Below are 19,148 nucleotides of genomic sequence, written 5' to 3' on the forward strand. Positions count from 1 at the left end.
ACACCTAGCTGGTAACCCGACGTATTCTTATACATTCGTGGTATACTAACCGTCGTCGGAGACCTAAACCGCGGTATAGTGGAAACATTTTATCTGTACACACAACATCATGTTGTACACGGCATAAAGAATGAGTTCTGCTGTCTTGTAATAGAATTTCGACACTTCAATACGATTACTGCGGTAACCACTGCAGCGGTATTCGACCGGGGGCGATGACGTCTCGAAGATGACTTTCGATCACGAGCTAAACGAAAAAATCCTTCTTCGCATCCGCCGCTCGATTATCGTTTTATTTTTTCAGCTCTCGTTCCGGCGTCGGTTGGTGACCGTTTGTTCGTATTGCCGCGCCGCACATATATAATAATAATAATAATACATAGTTGTTATTATATATACACGAGGATGATGTTTTTGCGAATAACGCAAGAAGAGAAAATTACGCACAGTCTATATTTGTGGCTTGTATAAAAAAAACTTAACTATTTCAGGGTACGTATTGTCGTATTGTACATATATATATACCAAGAGAATAGTTCAATTTTTTTTTTATTCGCTCGCGTGACCTCTTTCGTCGATATTTATAAGTAGTATATAATAGAGCATTCAGAAGGCTGCCCCTTGCAACCCTTGCAACCCTTGCAACCCTCGCAACCCTTGCAACCCTTGCAACCCTCGCAACCCTTGCAACCCTTGCAACCCTTGCAACCCTTGCTGCCCTTGCTGCCTTGCTGCCCTTGCTGCCCTTGCTGCCCCGCTGCCCTTGCTGCCCCTCATCCTCGTCTTTACTCATCCTCGTCGCCGCCCGATCACGCACGTACACGACGTATATTTACCCCACCCCACCTCATACACCTCCTGAACCCGTCTACTCATCACGTGACCGATACATATTTTGTATATTTACCCCCATAACATTACATCATAACATATAATGAAATCACTAGCTTTCACGAAATTTAATTTTAGCTGTTAATGAATAACCGATCTATAATACAAAATATCTTAATCGTTTAACAACAACAAATTAAAATACCTATTAGTGAATAACATGCAATGGAATCACTAGCTTTCACGAAATTTACTCTTACATCGAATAACCGATCTATAATACAAAATATCTTATTCGTTTAACAACAAATTAAAATACCTATTAGTGAATAACATGCAATGGAATCACTAGCTTTCACGAAATTTACTTTTACATGTTTAGTATGATTTAAATAGAATTATTTATTTATATTTTAAATATCATCAACTATAATATTATTATGAAAGTATTAACCAGTATAACACATACTTATCATTTCCATGTTTAATATATCACAAATACAATTATTTAATTATATTTTAAATATCATCAACTATATTATGAAAGTATTATATAGTTAAAATGAAACAATACTATTACTGTAACCAGCTATTAAAGATATTAATACTATAAAGCTACTCTATACAGTATACATAATTATATCATTAAGTATAACACCTACTTATCTTTTACATATTTAGTATAATACGAATACAATTATTTATTAATGTACAATATAATAACCCTTCTCACTTTTTCCATAAGCATATAAGCCACTAAGTGTACCCAAATCGAATCAGTCTGTTCCAGAGAGCTATACTCGTACTTTACCTTACTTCTTTCATACAGTCATTTTTAATTTACTCAACGTTATTTAAAATCATCAGTGTTTTTAATTTTTACAAGTGTTTTTATTTTTCAATATGGCCGGTCCAATTGTTGATATCAAAAAGAAGTCGTATACATACATTCCACCGACACCACCTGCATATCTTATGGAATCTACATCATATACATTAGACTTTACAGCACGTAAGTTTGTGCATATTGGTATCGATCCAACTGATGAATTTCAAACTGTTATACATTTAATCACTTCATCGAGACATATAAAATTAACAACAGATTTCCTAAGACGTATATTTGCTCTTATCGGTAATATATTATCATTTATATTAGAAACACCACGAACAAATAAACGAATAACTTTTCTCGAAACTGATTTATTTCTAATATCGAGTATGGTGTACAAGGGTGAAAACAATCTAGTTGTTGAATGTAAAAATAAAAGCGAATGCAGAGTTTTATTGAATCGTGCAGATTTGATTGAGCTAAATAAATTAGAATGGTGTATTTCAAAAACTATGATTCAAAAATCATTCATCCAAACCATTCTTCTTAATCAAATCGATGAGTATTGCGATTATCTAGAAGAAACTAGTTTACAAGATACCAAACCACCAAATACTGAACATGAAATGGAAGTATTCATAAAGTTGGGTACACCTTTAGAAAACACAACTACATCTCCTAACCTGACCTATCAAATCCAGATGTATGCACCTATGCAGTTACTTAGAATTTGGATAGATCGTAGAAGGGCACGAAACACACCTGAGGTAATGTGAAAAAAATATTATATCACTCATAAAAATATTTATTGTATTTATTATTATTTTATAGTTATTTACCGAATCCGAAATGAGACTCATTTCACCTCCGAGATATTCGAGCTTATCTCCAATAGACCTTTCACAAGCAAGGGTAATTTATAATTTATAAATTAAAAAAAAAAAATTACACAATTAATAATTATAATAATTATTTAGGTGGTTGACGAGGAATGCGGTATCAATGAATTTTTATCACAAATCAATCCTACACAGGGGACATGGACATCAATTCAGAAAACAAAATCAATGGTAATGCTCACATTTAATTTTTATGATAAATATATATTAACAAAATATTATTTGTATAGCATACAGACGTAGACAATCGTTGTAGACGTAATTCGGACAATGATGCACAGTACCCTCCATGGTATACAACACCTCAATACATCGAATCTCGACCAACGCCCCCCGCAGTTGATGAGAACGACGGTCCGACGTCTTTCAACCAACCACCATTTATTCTCGACTTCACAAGCGGCAAAACCGCGAAAAAATTAAACAAGCGGGACGTTAAACGCAAACTGTTAACACCATCGCCATCGTTTTTTGACAAACCCTCAGATACATCAAGTAAACAGGGTGCTCAACACCTCACGCCATTAGACGGAGTAAAACGTAAAGTCTTTAAATATTTATAGAAATTAAAATTATGTGAAATAAAACATGATATATAAAATTTGTATTTTCATTTATTAATATTAAGGTTTACAATAAATATTTATAAAGTTCTTACTTCTCTATTAAGTGGATTATAAGATACAATTCGAATATATATATATATATATATATATATATATATATATATATATAATATTAATCAGTATGATATATAAAATATTTTCATTTATTAATAACTAGGTTTACAATAAATATTTAAAAGGTTAATAAAAATAAAATAAAAATATTAACATTTATAAATAATAAGGTTTACATTAAATATTTATAAGGTTCTTACTTCTCCATTAAATGGATTATAAGTTATAATTTGATCATGTAATATTAAACAATATGCTGAAGTTGAAGCTGGAAACGCTACGTCGGCTTCTATTTCAATCCTGAGATCGACAGTTGACATTTTCACATTGTCGTTTTGTCGGCTCATGTCAACGACTATGATTGGAGCCAGATTTTTGAAATCTGAACGGTTCAATAGAGGTGTCACATCATCATGCCCATAGTAAGATTTTTGGAACTCTGCAAACGCGCGATATAATGTAGCCATCTTATTTTTGGTAAAGTCGTTTTGAAAATCTTCGTAGGGAAATACTTCAGAGTTTAAATAAACCTTTAAGTTTTTAATTTTGCATTGATCGAAATATGACATTGCTTTACTCGAACTATTTTTCCTATCAGTTTGAAATCCGATTATAACATATCGAGGTTTTTCCAACTTGTTGGATGTCTTTACCTTCCATGAATGTGAAGTGTTTTGAGGTAAAAACGGGTATTCACAAAGTTCCCATGATCTGAACGCACATGTCAGAGGTTTTTGATTGTTGACTACTTTCAACAGTCGAATTTTTTCCCGATCGCTAACTCTCACTATAGGCATCCGCCACAATATTTTTGTTATGTTAATTTTAACGTCTTTTAGTTTAAGAGCGTCTGCCACAACTTCATTATTTTTATACTGTTTGATTGCATTTAAATCGATAGACACTCTATTTAATATGAGCTGCTGGTTACAATTTATTAAAATTCGCTTATAATCTTCACAAAAACCAAACAAATCTTTAAGATTAATACATCCATTGAAATTGTCACCATCGATAAAGTCTTTATTCACATTTTTAAAATCATTGTCCCAGCCAGCGTTTTGGTGTGAAGAAATATTTGTTTTATTGTACGAACAATATCCTTTTAATGTGGTCGTTATACCTGGATTGACGAGTTTTTGAATCTGAGTACCGTTTATTTCATATTTCATTTCGGCGAAAAGAAATGCCAGTCCGTTATTTATAAATCTAATCTCATCAGTTATTTCTGCAGGTTTGGTTATTGACCCCTCAATGTAAATATAACTCTCGCACGGTAATGTATAAGACTCTGTGTTATGTAAAGCAATACGCACCTCATCATTATTAGAAAGAGCCGACGTCGAATAAGGTAAAAAAGAATGATAGTCGATTTGAGTTATTTTACAATCGTCGATGTATCCAGCCGTGACATCTAAATATGTGTCGTCCATATTAAATAACGTTTATCGAGCGTAGAAAAGCCAAATTATCAGGTGTTAGACTATGTTTAGTCTGTTTTCGTCTCGAATATTTTTTCTTCTCCGGAGTTGTTACCTTGTTAGTGTTTTTAACACGACTAACGGGTTTTTCATATACAGGTCTATTTATATTATAAAATTGAAGCCCCATCACGAGTCTTGAATTAATAATCGTATTGATACTGGTTCGCCCCGTAGATCGATCAGCTCGTTGTCTTGATTTTTAAAAATTATACTTGCGTGCGTTATAGATGTAGAATTAATGGGGTAAAAAACCAAATGTGTTGGTACCTCTATTATTTTATAGCCTGGAGGTACATTCGGATAAAACTCGTGTATTGTATGGCACTGCTTACCGTTGACGAATGAACCCATAACCAGATTTGAATCGATATATATACAGTTTGTTTTGGTAATATTGACCAACGTATCTGATTCGTGATTGACATTAGCAGCATATTTACGATTTTTAAACCCCATTAACTGTCCTATACTATTAGTCATACTAAAATCTACAGTTTCACTACAAAACATTGTACATTTTAGTGTATTATTATCTGCTCTCAACTCGAATAAAGTATCAGTATTATGTAATAGACGTTTTATAGCTGCTTCAATTTCACTCAACTCATAAGAGCCTGTTGGTATTACATAGGTATCGCTATTCATTTTATTATCATTACTGTATGTGAAACATATTTTATTACACTTTTCGTTTACATTAGGAATAGAATTATTCGTTTGAAAACCTAACAGACAAATTTTTGCATTTTTACTGACTTCTATGGGTGGAAAAAAGTCACATGACAATTCGCTCGAGTTACCGGTTAACGTTATAGTACACATGATAAAAATTTTAAGCACAAGTGCCCACAGTTTGTTGTATTATATTTCTGATATCTATCGTAATTATATTCGATATTGTAGCCGTTGAAATATTTCTGTAACTCCAGCGGAGGGGGTAAGTTTCCGTAGCTGTCGAAATATTTTACTTGTTTTCCGATTTTTTTATACGCTACCCAATGAGTACCTGTTCCGTTTTCGATGTCTAAATTAACTACAGCTGACTCTTGATGTTTTGCACGTCGAGGCAACTTGTCTCTTGCAAATACACCGATGAAATGAGGTATTTTCAACAAGACAGCGTATTTTATAATCTCGTAATCGTACAACGCTCTATCGGGTAACGTGGAAATTAGTTTTTTGACCTGGATTTCTTAACTGAACCACCCTTATACGGTGCTAGGTATAAACCTTTACCTTTTACGATTTTATAAGAGCTGCCCTTGTGAGGAGTAAGATATAATCCTTTGCCTAAATGAATAGGAGTGTTTTTACCAGAATTCAATTCTTTCACGACTTTTACTATATTACCTACTCCACCGGTAAGCGCCCCTAATGCAGATAAACCAGCAAAAATAGGAATTAAAGGTAAAATACCACCCTTTTTAGGTATTAGTATAATTCTTGGTGTTTTAGTTTTCTTATTTTTAGATTTTTTATTTTTAGTTTTTTTCGCAGCTGACAGACATGTTCTTACTAATTTTATAATATTATTTTCGTTCATTTTATTTTTGATTGCTTTTTTAGCTGCCGACACCATTTGTTTAAATCCGTAACCAGCACCCAGCTTACGCTTTGCCTTCATAGCTGTAGTAACTAACCAAGACGCGGCTTTTTCCTTAATACCGGTGTTTTTAGATTTGAAAACCTCCCAAGCCTGATTTTCTAATACTTCGTCTGCTCTATGCCGATCAGTTAGTGAATTACTTTCGTCGTATGCTATATCATGAGCTCTAGCCAACTCGTCAAGTCTGTTTATTCCACGTTCTCCGCGAGCTAATCTTTCTTTTAATTTGGTTCCAGGACCGGCAAATCTAGAAACAAATATATATAATTTATTAGTAGATTTATTATTAATAATATAATGTAGTGACTTACCTATAACCAGGTAAATGTAATTCCACTGGTAAATGATTTATAACAGAGTTAATTAGATCGGAACCCTTATTGTTGTTTCGCTTACGAACAGGAGACATCGTGTGACGCTCTCGCTAACATAGCAGCTGTATTTATAGTGAACAATTTAAAAAATGCGCTTTATTGAACAAGAGAAAAAACTCCGGATTTATAATATTGATTCTCCCGAGACAATTTTGATGAGACACGGTGAACTTTTTCCAAATACGATAAGGTCGTTGATACTTGGCAGCTCGGGGTGTGGCAAAACCAATCTGATGTATTTTCTACTAGTCGATGAAAATGGGTTACGATTTGAAAACGTTTACATATACTCCAAGACGCTGGAACAACCTAAATATAAATTACTGAAACGTATTATTGACGGAATAGACGGTATGAACATTTTTACCTTTTTCGAGAATGATAAAGTAATTCCACCCGAGAAAGTTTTACCAAACTCAATTTTTATCTTGGACGATGTTATTGGTGAACACCAAAACGTTATAAGAGATTATTTTTCTCGAGGTCGTCACAATAAAATAGATATATTTTATCTAGCCCAGAGTTACTCAAAAGTCCCTAAACAGCTTATACGTGATAATGCAAATTTAATAGTATTATTCAAACAGGACGAAACAAATTTAAAACATGTGTATAACGAGCACTGTTCGGGTGATATGTCATATATACAATTTAAACAATTTTGTGCGACGTGCTGGAACCGTGAGAGGTTTACATTTGTTGTTATTTGTAAAGATAGTGAGCGTGATAACGGGCGTTATCGTTTTGGGTTTGATACTTATGTAGTTATATAAGACGCTACAAATAATAAATATTATCATTTAAAACGCAGTCATGACGGAGACAACTACTGTGTTAGATGAGTTAGTTAAAGCTAAGGAAAGTATTAAACGTAAATATATCGCATTAAAAACCGGTTCTGATAATGTTCAACAATTAATGACACAGACATTAAAACCAATTATCGATCCTTTAACTAAAATATCAAATAAACCTCGATTGAACAAAGAAAATACTGACAATAAATCGAAAAACTCGATTTTGGACTACAATCAACAAGAAATTGAAAATTGGTTTCAGTCTACAGACTTGGATAAAATCTATGGTCCGAAAAAACTTCCAAACGGATATATTATCTTGGGTAAAAAAGAAGTAAAATTCTTAGAAAACACTTTACTTATCGACAGTAATGTTTATACCTTAACCTCGGGTCTTATACAGTTATTATTTTTGAAAAATCCACTCGTTTATACCGAAAACGATTTAGATGAGTATAAATCTATATTAACTCAAACATCGGTACATTTATCTACAGTTGGAAATAAAATAAAAAAGGGTGGTACTAAATATTCAACAATTATTAGTAAATTATTCCCCTCGGGTGGCGAGCTGTCTATAAAATTACAGAAAAATAACTTAGTGTATTGGGACAATCCAAACGAGTTGGTCGGCCGATTACGTCTACTTCTCGCGTCAAAAGCAGCTGGCAATACAAGTGTTTCAAACGAAATAATATCGATTTTCGATGAATTACACGAGGCCGGACTAATAAAGCGAATTCCAGATGTCTAAACGGGAAATCGCTAACGAACTTCACAAACCAGCAAGGAAAAATTTCACTAGGCGTCGAGTTAACGTTTATGGAAAAAATGATTTATGGCAAGCTGACTTGGTTGAAATGATACCATATTCAAAGATAAATGGTGGTTACAAGTACATCCTGGTTGTGATTGACTGTTTTACTAAACGAGCCTGGGCGAAACCGTTAAAGTGTAAATCGGGTAAAGAAGTTACTAGCGCGATGGCTACAATATTACTCGATCGTTCACCGAAACTTTTACAACTCGATAACGGAAAAGAATTTTACAACACCACTTTCGACGCTTTGATGATCAAGTATGGCATACATAAATACTCGACCTTCAGTATTCTAAAGGCCAGCATAGCAGAGAGGTTCAATCGTACTTTGAAGGGAAAAATGTATAAGGAGTTCACTGCCCGTGGCTCTCACGAATGGGTTTCAATTTTACCAAAGTTACTTGACGAATACAATAATTCATACCATAGAACTATAGGAATGACACCAATACAAGCAGATTCCAACCCCGCTTCGGTGGTAATAAAACATCGTGAAATTAATACTGTAAAAAATAAGTTTAAAGTTGGCGATAACGTTCGTATCAGTACACAAAAGGGTGTGTTCACAAAAGGTTATTTACCAAACTGGTCTACAGAAATATTCGAGATTATCAAAATAAATAAAACATTACCCGTTACTTATCAACTACAAGATTATATGGGTAAACCTATTGCAGGTTGTTTTTACTCTGAAGAAATAAACAAAACTAATTTCCCAAACGAATATTTAATTGAAAAAATTATACGTAAAAAACAGAATCAAATGTATGTCAAGTGGTTAGGATTCGATAATACACACAATAGTTGGATAAATACACGTGATGTCAAAAAATAGTGTCAATCGTTTTATAACTATGAACGTGTTCGGTAGTTCTCAGGTGAGCGATGCTAAAAGAATTATATCAGATATTCAGTCAAGTAACAAAACGATACTAAATGACGTGAAACTCCAACAAAAAGAAATTGAAACTTTGAAAAGTAATATTGTTAATATACGTGATAAGATACAATTGCTTGAAAATAATATTGAATCAAGTAATAAGTCTTTATTAAATTGTGAAAATCGTATGTCGAAGCTATTTAATGACTGTGCAGAAACTAGTACAGCGATCGCTATCCAGGGACTTGACGTGGCCCAATTAAAAGCTGAAATAAATCGTATAACCGGAATATTTGATGAAAATTCATTACCGAATCATGGAGCATACATTTCAGAATTAAATTCACGTTTGATAATCCTGGAAAGCAAAAATAATACGAAAACTTGATTTTGTTCAGAATAAAATAGTTGGTTAGAGTCATGCGGTATTGAAAAATAATTTCAGTCGAGCTGTATACACCATCGTGTTTGGTAGTCCTATGTCAGTGTTATAAACCTGTAATTATGTCGTCGGCTATCGCAGACATGCAATGCGTTCTTGGAGCAGGCAATAAATATTTTATTAAAGAATTATCTATAGTCGATACAGAAACATGGGCAACTCAACACTGGATTTTTAAAAATTCAAAAACTATACAGGACAATAAGAGTCGAAAAACTAACAAGTGGTTGGAACGTAACTATCACAAACTATCTATAGAATATGGTGATGTTGAGTATGAAGAACTAAGTAGAATATTGAATTCATTAAAGTTCACATGCATTTATGTCAAAGGTGAACAGAAAAAACAACTTCTTATGGAATTTATACCTCAAGTCGCACTCATCAACATCGAAGACCTTGGATGTCCACGTTTGGACCAAATATGTGACGATGAAACTCTACCTTGTTGTATTTTTCATATGGAATTTAATCCTAAACAATGTACATTCTATAAAGTATTTGCTATAAGAAAATGGTTTATAAATAATTCTTAAAAAATTGTGTTGTATACATTTTATTTAATAAACATAATTATATTTTAACATTGTTTTTTTATTTTATATGTTAACATATTTATGTTTTAAGGTTTTTTAATTATACTAATATTGGCTTCCATCTATACCTGAAACAGAAAAACATGATTATAAACATGAAAAAACTTAAATATCTATCAATTATACATTATAAACATAAAAAAACTTAAACATCTAACAATTACACATTATATACATGAAATATACTAATCTAACTTAAAACTAATAAAACATACATATTATTTACAATAATTTCAATTTTATGTGCTGCATTTACAAAAATATATACAAGAAATATACTAATCTAACTTAAAACTAATAAAACATATATATTATTTACAATAATTTCAAGTTTATGTGCTGCATTTACAAAAATATGCACATTAATCTATCTCAAGTTTAATTATATAACATGATAATATTTACAATATATAACAAACTATATATTAATATTTACAATAAAAAAAATATACAATATATAAAATCAGGTTATGTAATGTAGAAGCTCTCTCATTAGTCCTTTCTCTTCCTCGTTCCAGTCCCCTCCATCTTCCTCAAGTTCAGACCATATATCATCTCCTCTGTAAAATTAAGAGAAAATGTTAGTAAAATAATTTAAATATATATTTTATAATAACTTACTCTATACTATAGTGTCCATGTGCTAGTGTATGTATTTTATCAACTAGCACCACCCTCTTGTCATCGTAGCTGTTATATGTTAATTTTTTAGTCTTTATCGTCATGAGTTGATGATTGAATGACCGTATTGAAACATTCTCTGTACATAATTCCACTCCTTCTTCATCAAACAGACACTTTCTATGATCCTCAAGAGTCATGTGGTTTTTAACCACATGACCTCTTATCCCCTTCGCTTTGATTTTTTCACCACCAACTTTATCCTTGTCGTTCTTATCTCTCACCGCATCCTCTTCTCCTGCATATACATTAAAAGCGTAGGACTTTGCCCTCAACGCACAAAACTCTGTAATAGCATTAGCATCCACCTCATCGGAAAAGTATCCCGGGATCTTCTTTCTTTCCGCCACATAGCATGGATGGTCACTGGGCAGGTTAGCGGTGTCCATCCGGTCCAACAAGTTATGGTTGACCGCCAAGTCTATATAAAAGTCATCAGTATAGACATGGTAAATCAGTGAATCTGAAAAAGAATGATATTAATATATTATATACATGAGTATAGTTTTAATATAATATTTACCTGTATCAGTATACATTAGTTTAATCCTGTCTCCATAATGCCTCTGCATGACATCATAATGGTACTCATACATCATTGTTTTTGAAATATCTAGTACAGCGAATCCTGTAAATAATAAATATGTTAATAAATATATGATAAAAGTGTAATTTAAAAAGTATATTTACCAATATATATAGGTTTATCAAATTTTATAATTTTATTTTCAAGCGCTACGGCGTTAAGATTCTCATTATAAGTAGTACAGTGTTTAAATGTACTCTTATTAATGAGTTTCTGTAATCTCCTCTCACACGACACCAACTCCATCTTCATCTCTTTCCTTTTAGACTGCATTGTTTTACCTGTAAAAATAAAATATTAATAAAATATAATAAATAGTATAAAGTAACATACCAAATACAGCGTTGTTCATCAGCTTAAAAAAATCTTTCTCAAACGCGTTTGTAGCTCTTTTCCTCATCTCGGTGTTCAACTCTATATATTTTGCTAACCAGTCCGACTGGTTAAACTGAATAACCCTATGTACCTATAAAAAATAAGAGAAATGTTAAAAATCTGTTTAAAACCATATAAAATACAAATATTTACTCTTTCAACTATCAAACCATTCTTAATGGCCTGCTGTAGGTTTCTATAATGTATGATGTAATTCTCCTTTTTCTCAAATGTCGCCATCAACTTCCTAACCTTCGAGCCTCGAGGCACGCTGTTTTGCGGCAGGAAAGGCAGGTCGTTATGTCCGTTATGCAAGTGTCTTGGGTACGACACATCCACCTCATACACTCGTCCTATGGGTGAAGTGTCGTCTAAATCGTTCAATCCGTTCAATGTAGGTTCAACCCAGTTGAACCCACCGTACGGCATGTACTGGGACATTGCCCACCCGTACAAGTTGTTACCTATACAATTTTAAAAATATTATTTAGTAAGAAAAAAATTAACAAGTTTTGAAAAAAATATACTCACAGTCCTGATATATTATCCACGATTTCTCCTTCGTTTCGTCATACCCCGGGGTCTTTACATTGTTCGCCGTTGCATATCGCTTGCTCGCCTGCACCAATCCTCCACGTATACCTATAACAAATATATAAGATTATTATATATTAATTTTAAAAAAAAATATACTGACCATTTTCGAACATCAACAATATATCGTAATCATGCAATAACTGGAGCTTTTGCCCCGTGAACTTAAGCATCGCATCGAAACTTAAGCCTGGGGCGGTGAAATAATGGGCGGCGTCCAGGTTATAAGCCCTCATGCATACGTCGCGGAAGTTTTCAAAGACGTCCACCAACAACAGCACATCGATCTTCAAATACAAGTCACTGTACTCACCCAACGTCGTACAGCCGAAGTGGTCCCAGACCTCATTCGCGTGTTCAAACTCCTTCTCCTTAATCCCGGTCTCTGTCAATGTACTGTAAAAATCCTTCTTCCTCGGTAGCTTCGTCTCCTCCAGCCGCTCCCAACTATCTGTGTACTCGTACGGGTACACCCCCTTACGAGTCACGAGCGGCATATCTCCGGCGACAAAATGTTTGGCTGTCTCACGGAAGTTCTCATGTTCGGGTGTAACTAAATTTTCAGCCAGGGACGATAAACTCGACGCCATAAATCGGAACGTGTCGATAAACCGAACAGTGAAGGTACTACTTATATATTTCGAGAAAGATATATATTTCTCCTCACTGTTCGGTATAACGTTGATAGTCTGTGTATCATACCCAAGTTCCGTTACTATTAAATGGGCGTCATAGTTGGAAAGGTTATGGAAAAAAACGGGGACAAATTTAGGCTGTTGTAACTCTAAGTTACATCTAGAACACAAGGTCTGCCTAAATTTACCCGTCAGATGATCGTGATCCCTAACCTTATCGTCCCCGACTAATATGCATTTGCATAAATTACACTCTATACACTCTTGGTGTGTTTTTTCTTCACCCTTAGTCATTTTTAAAGGAATATTCGTCTTCATCAGACCTTCGATTTTCAGGGCCACCTCAACTATCGACTCCATGAAATGTCTCGTCACATCCGTCCTGTCTTCGCTACCTCTATAGATTACCGGCCCCGCCGGTATCTCGTGTTGAACCAATAAATCCGCCGGCACGTCATCGCTTGCCTTCACCAAAAACCCGTAGCTCATCGCTTCGTGTTTTTGAATAATCGTGGTACTACACCCTCTTGCCTCCTCCGACTTCACCAAGATCGCCTCAAAATCTGCGTATATAACGAAAGGATGCCGCACTGTCTTTTTCCACGCCCTGAACTCAACACAATCACCCTCCTTCGGCATCTCCGGTAAAATTGGTTTGTGCGCCCCGCAAATCAATTTGTGTTGGTCCAGGGCCTCCTGTCCGCTCAACTTGTATTTTAAATTTTGGTTGTCGAATGACGTGAAGCACCTTTTACAAAAAATGACACTCCCATTGTGTCTCGTTTTCTGCTTGCGAATAAGCCGGGAAAAATTTGAAATGTACACATAGTGCGAGTTGTCACCGTCCGTTACCATCAACAAGTCGAAGTGTTCCTTTTTTTCTTCGTCGACCACACGCAGGGGATACACTTCGTACGTTGGGTACTTACGGGGCGCCTGGAACTTTTTGTCGAGGCCGTATACATTTATGGAGACGTTATTATTATTTTTCTCAAATTTTCCGATATCCGACAGAGGTGTAGGGAACGAAATACCGTCAAAATTGTACTTGCCCTCATGCTGACTATATTTATCTCCCTCCACACGAAATGCCGACGGCCCCGTAACATGTCTCGCTAAAATTGCCCACTTAAAGCACTCCTGGTCTATATTTTGTGGGTTGATGGTGGCCCGCTTCCTGTCGATATATTCAGGTAACTGAATATATGACGATCCACCCATCGGCATATATTTATACACCCCTACTAATAGTCCGTCTATCGACTCTAGGACGAAACCGCTTCCTCTCCCGATGTAATCGTCTTTCTCCTGAACCAACTTCATGTACGCCCTCTCTACAATAGTTCTAAAATCGCTGTCAGGGTAAATTTCAACTGCTACTGTCTTGAACGCCCGGTTCTCCGATGAATTGGGGACGTTGGGCCGGTTGTATATCGCCTCGAGTTTAAGGTTAAATTTTATTGCGTGTTTTTGTATGGAGGTCTTTAATAAATTTATTAGTTCAGGCATGAGGGGTCGAAGAAAGTCTGAATAAATCATTGTATTACCGATATTTTTAGCATAGTACCACACGATTTTACGGCTCGCAGACGACGAAATTTCCACGAATCCGGGGGCCTTCACCATTTCCATACGCGTCTTTTTTACCCTAGCAGCTGAGGTGGTGTTAGCAGTCGAAACACGTTTCCCGTTAACGGCAACGGTGTAAGAATCTTTAAAAATAAAAAATACCTAATATCAATATCTAATAAATAAATCTAATAAAAATCTAATCAACCTGCGAGTGAGAAATAAAATCTATACAGCTTATAAAATAATATATGTCTTTTTAAAATCATGACTGAAAAATAAAATGTATTGACTTATAATTTTTAAAATTAATTTAACTTAGAAATTAATTAAGCTGATAAAATAAATATCATAGAATAAAATCACGCGTTGAAAAAATTAAATCTATCAAACGATCTGACAACTGGTATAATAGTTGGAGTATTCCAACTATTATACCATAGGATGCGACGAGTGAATTGATCGATACAATGCCGGAATACTCCAACTATTATACCATTGATCACTTCACAAACCACTTGATAAGTTTAAAATAATATAGAATTTATATAATAAAATCACGCGTTGAAAAAATAAAAAAAATATAGAATTTATATTTAAAATTTATTTTTAAAAACTATATTCCGTATATATTTTTTTAAAACTAACCTGTATCCTCAAATTCGTCCATGGCTTCCATACACATTTCGTCTTCGGTTAACATGTTCGATCCACCGGCCAGGACATCGGGAACAGATATTTCCGGTGCAATCTGGACTTGAGCTGGAGTAAATTGAATTACGCTTGATCGTGTTGGTTGATCGATGATCGGTGCAGTTGGTAATGGTCTCAAGTGAGTCGGAACGTTGACGATACCTTAGGAAAAATATTAAATTAATATTGTATAAGGTTGAAATAATAAAACTTTATATTATTAATACATACCATGAATGTTCTTCAAATGTCTAATAAGATGTGGGTTGGATGAAAATGTTGAAGGGCATACAGTGCATGGAAAACGTACACCTGCATGTTTATTTTGATGCACGATTAAACTGGATTTACGCACGAACACCGACGGACACTGATCGCAGTTAAACATATTAAGTTAGTAAAGGAATAAACGAAAAATATAATATAATGTTTAAAATTAAACACTGTGAAAAAAACACTTAACGGTAGGTAAATGAAAAATAATAGTAGATAAATGTAAACGGTAAAATAATTGTTTGGAGACTTTAAAAACGTAGAGCGAATATCAGAACAATTTATAAGACTGATAGAAACGTAGAGCAGAATTACAATTGTGTAAGACTGAGAACAGACTGAATGAATGTCGGTTCTTACAGAGCCAATATGTGTGTTGATGAGTCTATTAATTGGTATGAGATACAATATAGAGCTAACGTGTAAGCGATTAAGACATTATTAATAGCTGGTTACAGTAATAGTATTGTTTCATTTAACTATATAATACTTTCATAATATAGTTGATGATATTTAAAATATAAATAAATAATTGTATTTGTGATATATTAAACATGGAAATGATAAGTATGTGTTATACTGGTTAATACTTTCATAATAATATTATAGTTGATGATATTTAAAATATAATTAAATAATTGTATTTAAATCATACTAAACATGTAAAAGTAAATTTCGTGAAAGCTAGTGATTCCATTGCATGTTATTCACTAATAGGTATTTTAATTTGTTGTTGTTAAACGATTAAGATATTTTGTATTATAGATCGGTTATTCATTAACAGTTAAAATTAAATTTCGTGAAAGCTAGTGATTTCATTATATGTTATGATGTAATGTTACGGGGGTAAATATACAAAATATGTATCGGTCACGTGATGAGTAGACGGGTTCAGAAGGTGTATGAGGTGGGGTGGGGTAAATATACGTCGCGTACGTGCGTGATCGGGCGGCGACGAGGACGAGTAAAGACGAGGATGAGGGGCAGCAAGGGCAGCGGGGCAGCAAGGGCAGCAAGGGCAGCGGGGCAGCAAGGTAGCAAGGGCAGCAAGGGTTGCAAGGGTTGCAAGGGTTGCAAGGGTTGCAAGGGTTGCAAGGGTTGCAAGGGGCAGCCTTCTGAATGCTCTATTATATACTACTTTTATATATTTACAGTCACGCAACTGGTTATTCTATAGCAGCCGACAAATTTTGCAAAGAAACTATATATTTTATTATACGTTGATATATAAACAGTCGAGTATATGATATTTTGTGTAAGTGTAGTACGACTAGTACGTATATATCGTTATTATATATACACACAATTTTAGAATACGCGTTTAATGTCTGCCATTCCGCGACTGCTGTGTGTTGATTGTATGTTGTGAGGAAAAAACCACGCTATTACTACTGTTTTTCAAACCAGTACCAGGACATTCATTTCGCATCACCTGCGTGTATAGATCACCTGCGAACACGGCGTAGTAAAGGGGGGGGGGGGGGGGGTCGTGGGGTTCGAACCTCCCCCATGACCTCACTAACCTATGTAGTCTTGTGCGTTCGTGCTTATATATATAATATAACTCACAGGAGCAATTTTCTAAAAAAAAAATTTTTTTTTTAAGGGAAAAAGTTAACAAAATATGTCTATTTTAAATTGTATGTCAACATGCAATATACAACGATTGCATGCATTATCTGTTAAGAACTGTAAGATTAGATAGGTAAGTAAGATAAGTAAAATTAGATCTCTATCAAACATCAATGTTGTTAATCTATCAAAATTTTTAAAAAGAAGGTGACAAAGTCCCAGTGATAAAAAACAAAATGTTCAACCCCCCCCCCCCATTGAAAACTCCTGAGCACGCCTCTGCCTGCGAAGACGCCGACGCATATACGCACTATACTGAATTAAAATATCGAAAATATCAGTTTTCCTGCTTGTCTAGTCGTCTCGAGTGCGTCACGTTGAAGTATAAATCTACAGAGTTGTCCAGTGAGGATATACCTATTAACCGTAGTGGAGGGGAACTCGCCGCCCGGATGAAAACCAGTTTTTTGCCGTTTATCTATAAACTAAAAAAAAAATATTAAAAATCGTGAGATTAATGAAAATAACATTTTAAGAGGCCAAAATTTTCAGCAAAATAAACTCTACGAAAAGGACACGTAGCTTTATTTTTTTACCGAAAAATTAAATAAAATTAAATACATGTAGTCCTTGTTTATGTGACTCTAATAAAAAAAACAAATTTATGATATATTAATGGTCTCAGGAGATATCGCAATGGCTAAATCCTCGCGGGACACCCTTTATAGCCGATCATATATATGATAATTTATATTATTATACTCAGTACTCACTAGCTGTCTTGCCGAATTATGTAATTTTCTACGTACTTTAGTCTTAAACATTTATTTATTAAATTTTTTGTAACCGTTATCTAAAAATTTCACATAAACATGGATTATGAGACTATACAGTATATGTAGAATACATTATGTTTTAAAGGCATCGAATATTTTTATGAACACGGTAATGAAATACTGTCGTTTGAACCTAACTGAAACATTTTTTTTTATTCCAGGAATATTATTCTTTATTAATATTTAAATAAAAATTTTCATATTGTTTACTATTTGTTTGACGTATAAAGATTTCTTTATGATTTCTTTAGTACGTTTTAGTTGATATAATTATCATATTTGCACGTACAACAGATAGCCACTAAAACGCGTAAGAACAATTAATAAAATTATAACATTATATTACATTGGATTATAATTCACAACATAGGAAAATCGAACCATACTTAGGTAATATATAAATTACACATTTAAAAATCCGATTGTCTTTTATTTGTCACACAAATTAATAATTATAAAGCAAAGACAAAAGCATCTATATTATATAATATGGCAGCACATTGTATTTTTCAGCGATACCATTAGTCACACCATCGTTAGTAAACCTACACATACTAATTATCACCGTGTATGTAGCCACCTAGGTCTCCTGCAAGGTGCAGTACTCACTAAACAGGACTAATGATGAGAAATAAAAAATCAATATATTATGTTATAAATTAAAATATCATTAGACATGACGTATTTATAATTTTGTATACCTTGGTAAGTGATGTAGACCATTTTTCGACCACCACAAAAATGTTTAAAATTATACTTCTTCGTATATATTACAGAACATGATATAATTCTGAAATGAAATAAAACTCGATCCATATGACGTAATATGACATTATTTTTAGTTGGCACATATTATGATAATGTATGTGTGTAGAATACAATAGGTTATATAATATAATATTAGAATCACACCCAAACCGAAAACGGAACCGGCGAGAGACTTCTTGTACACGCACACAATATTGTATGTATGAGATATTGTGAAAAAAAAAATATATATATATAGAACAGTGTATGTAGAGCGTATATTCGTCGTAATATGGTCAGTAGGTATGTATAGTGTGCGTATAATATAACGAACATCATAATAGGT

The 19,148-nt window shown here is 33.9% G+C and overlaps 4 protein-coding genes across 4 annotated transcripts; 1 reads left to right on the forward strand and 3 right to left on the reverse strand.

Moving 5' to 3' along the window:
* The first annotated feature begins 736 nt into the window (after positions 1-736).
* LOC149057995 (uncharacterized) lies at positions 737-3,163 on the forward strand. Its single transcript, XM_089219872.1, has 4 exons — positions 737-2,430; positions 2,495-2,575; positions 2,641-2,733; positions 2,793-3,163. Exons 1-4 carry the CDS (start codon positions 1,735-1,737, stop codon positions 3,123-3,125), a joined length of 1,203 nt encoding a protein of 400 aa, XP_089075998.1. The 5' UTR covers positions 737-1,734; the 3' UTR covers positions 3,126-3,163.
* A 264-nt stretch (positions 3,164-3,427) lies between these two features.
* On the reverse strand, positions 3,428-4,675 carry LOC149057996 (uncharacterized). Its single transcript, XM_089218276.1, has one exon. It carries the CDS (start codon positions 4,673-4,675, stop codon positions 3,428-3,430), a length of 1,248 nt encoding a protein of 415 aa, XP_089074402.1.
* A 5,817-nt stretch (positions 4,676-10,492) lies between these two features.
* Positions 10,493-12,341, reverse strand: LOC149057997 (uncharacterized). Its single transcript, XM_089221089.1, has 6 exons — positions 12,037-12,341; positions 11,842-11,974; positions 11,613-11,789; positions 11,446-11,550; positions 10,863-11,385; positions 10,493-10,801 (listed from the first exon to the last, which is right to left on the reverse strand). The coding sequence occupies exons 1-6, from the start codon at positions 12,322-12,324 to the stop codon at positions 10,705-10,707; spliced, it is 1,323 nt and encodes a 440-aa protein (XP_089077215.1). The 5' UTR covers positions 12,325-12,341; the 3' UTR covers positions 10,493-10,704.
* Positions 12,342-12,384: 43 nt separating this feature from the next.
* LOC149057998 (uncharacterized) lies at positions 12,385-16,226 on the reverse strand. Its single transcript, XM_089221090.1, has 3 exons — positions 15,606-16,226; positions 15,330-15,536; positions 12,385-14,824 (listed from the first exon to the last, which is right to left on the reverse strand). Exons 1-3 carry the CDS (start codon positions 15,760-15,762, stop codon positions 12,561-12,563), a joined length of 2,628 nt encoding a protein of 875 aa, XP_089077216.1. The 5' UTR covers positions 15,763-16,226; the 3' UTR covers positions 12,385-12,560.
* Between the last annotated feature and the right edge of the window lie 2,922 nt (positions 16,227-19,148).

The sequence above is a fragment of the Diuraphis noxia genome, unplaced genomic scaffold, assembly GCF_037042655.1.
Source record: "Diuraphis noxia isolate RWA-SAM2 unplaced genomic scaffold, SU_Dnox_SAM2 contig0002, whole genome shotgun sequence".
Lineage (NCBI taxonomy): Eukaryota > Metazoa > Arthropoda > Insecta > Hemiptera > Aphididae > Diuraphis > Diuraphis noxia.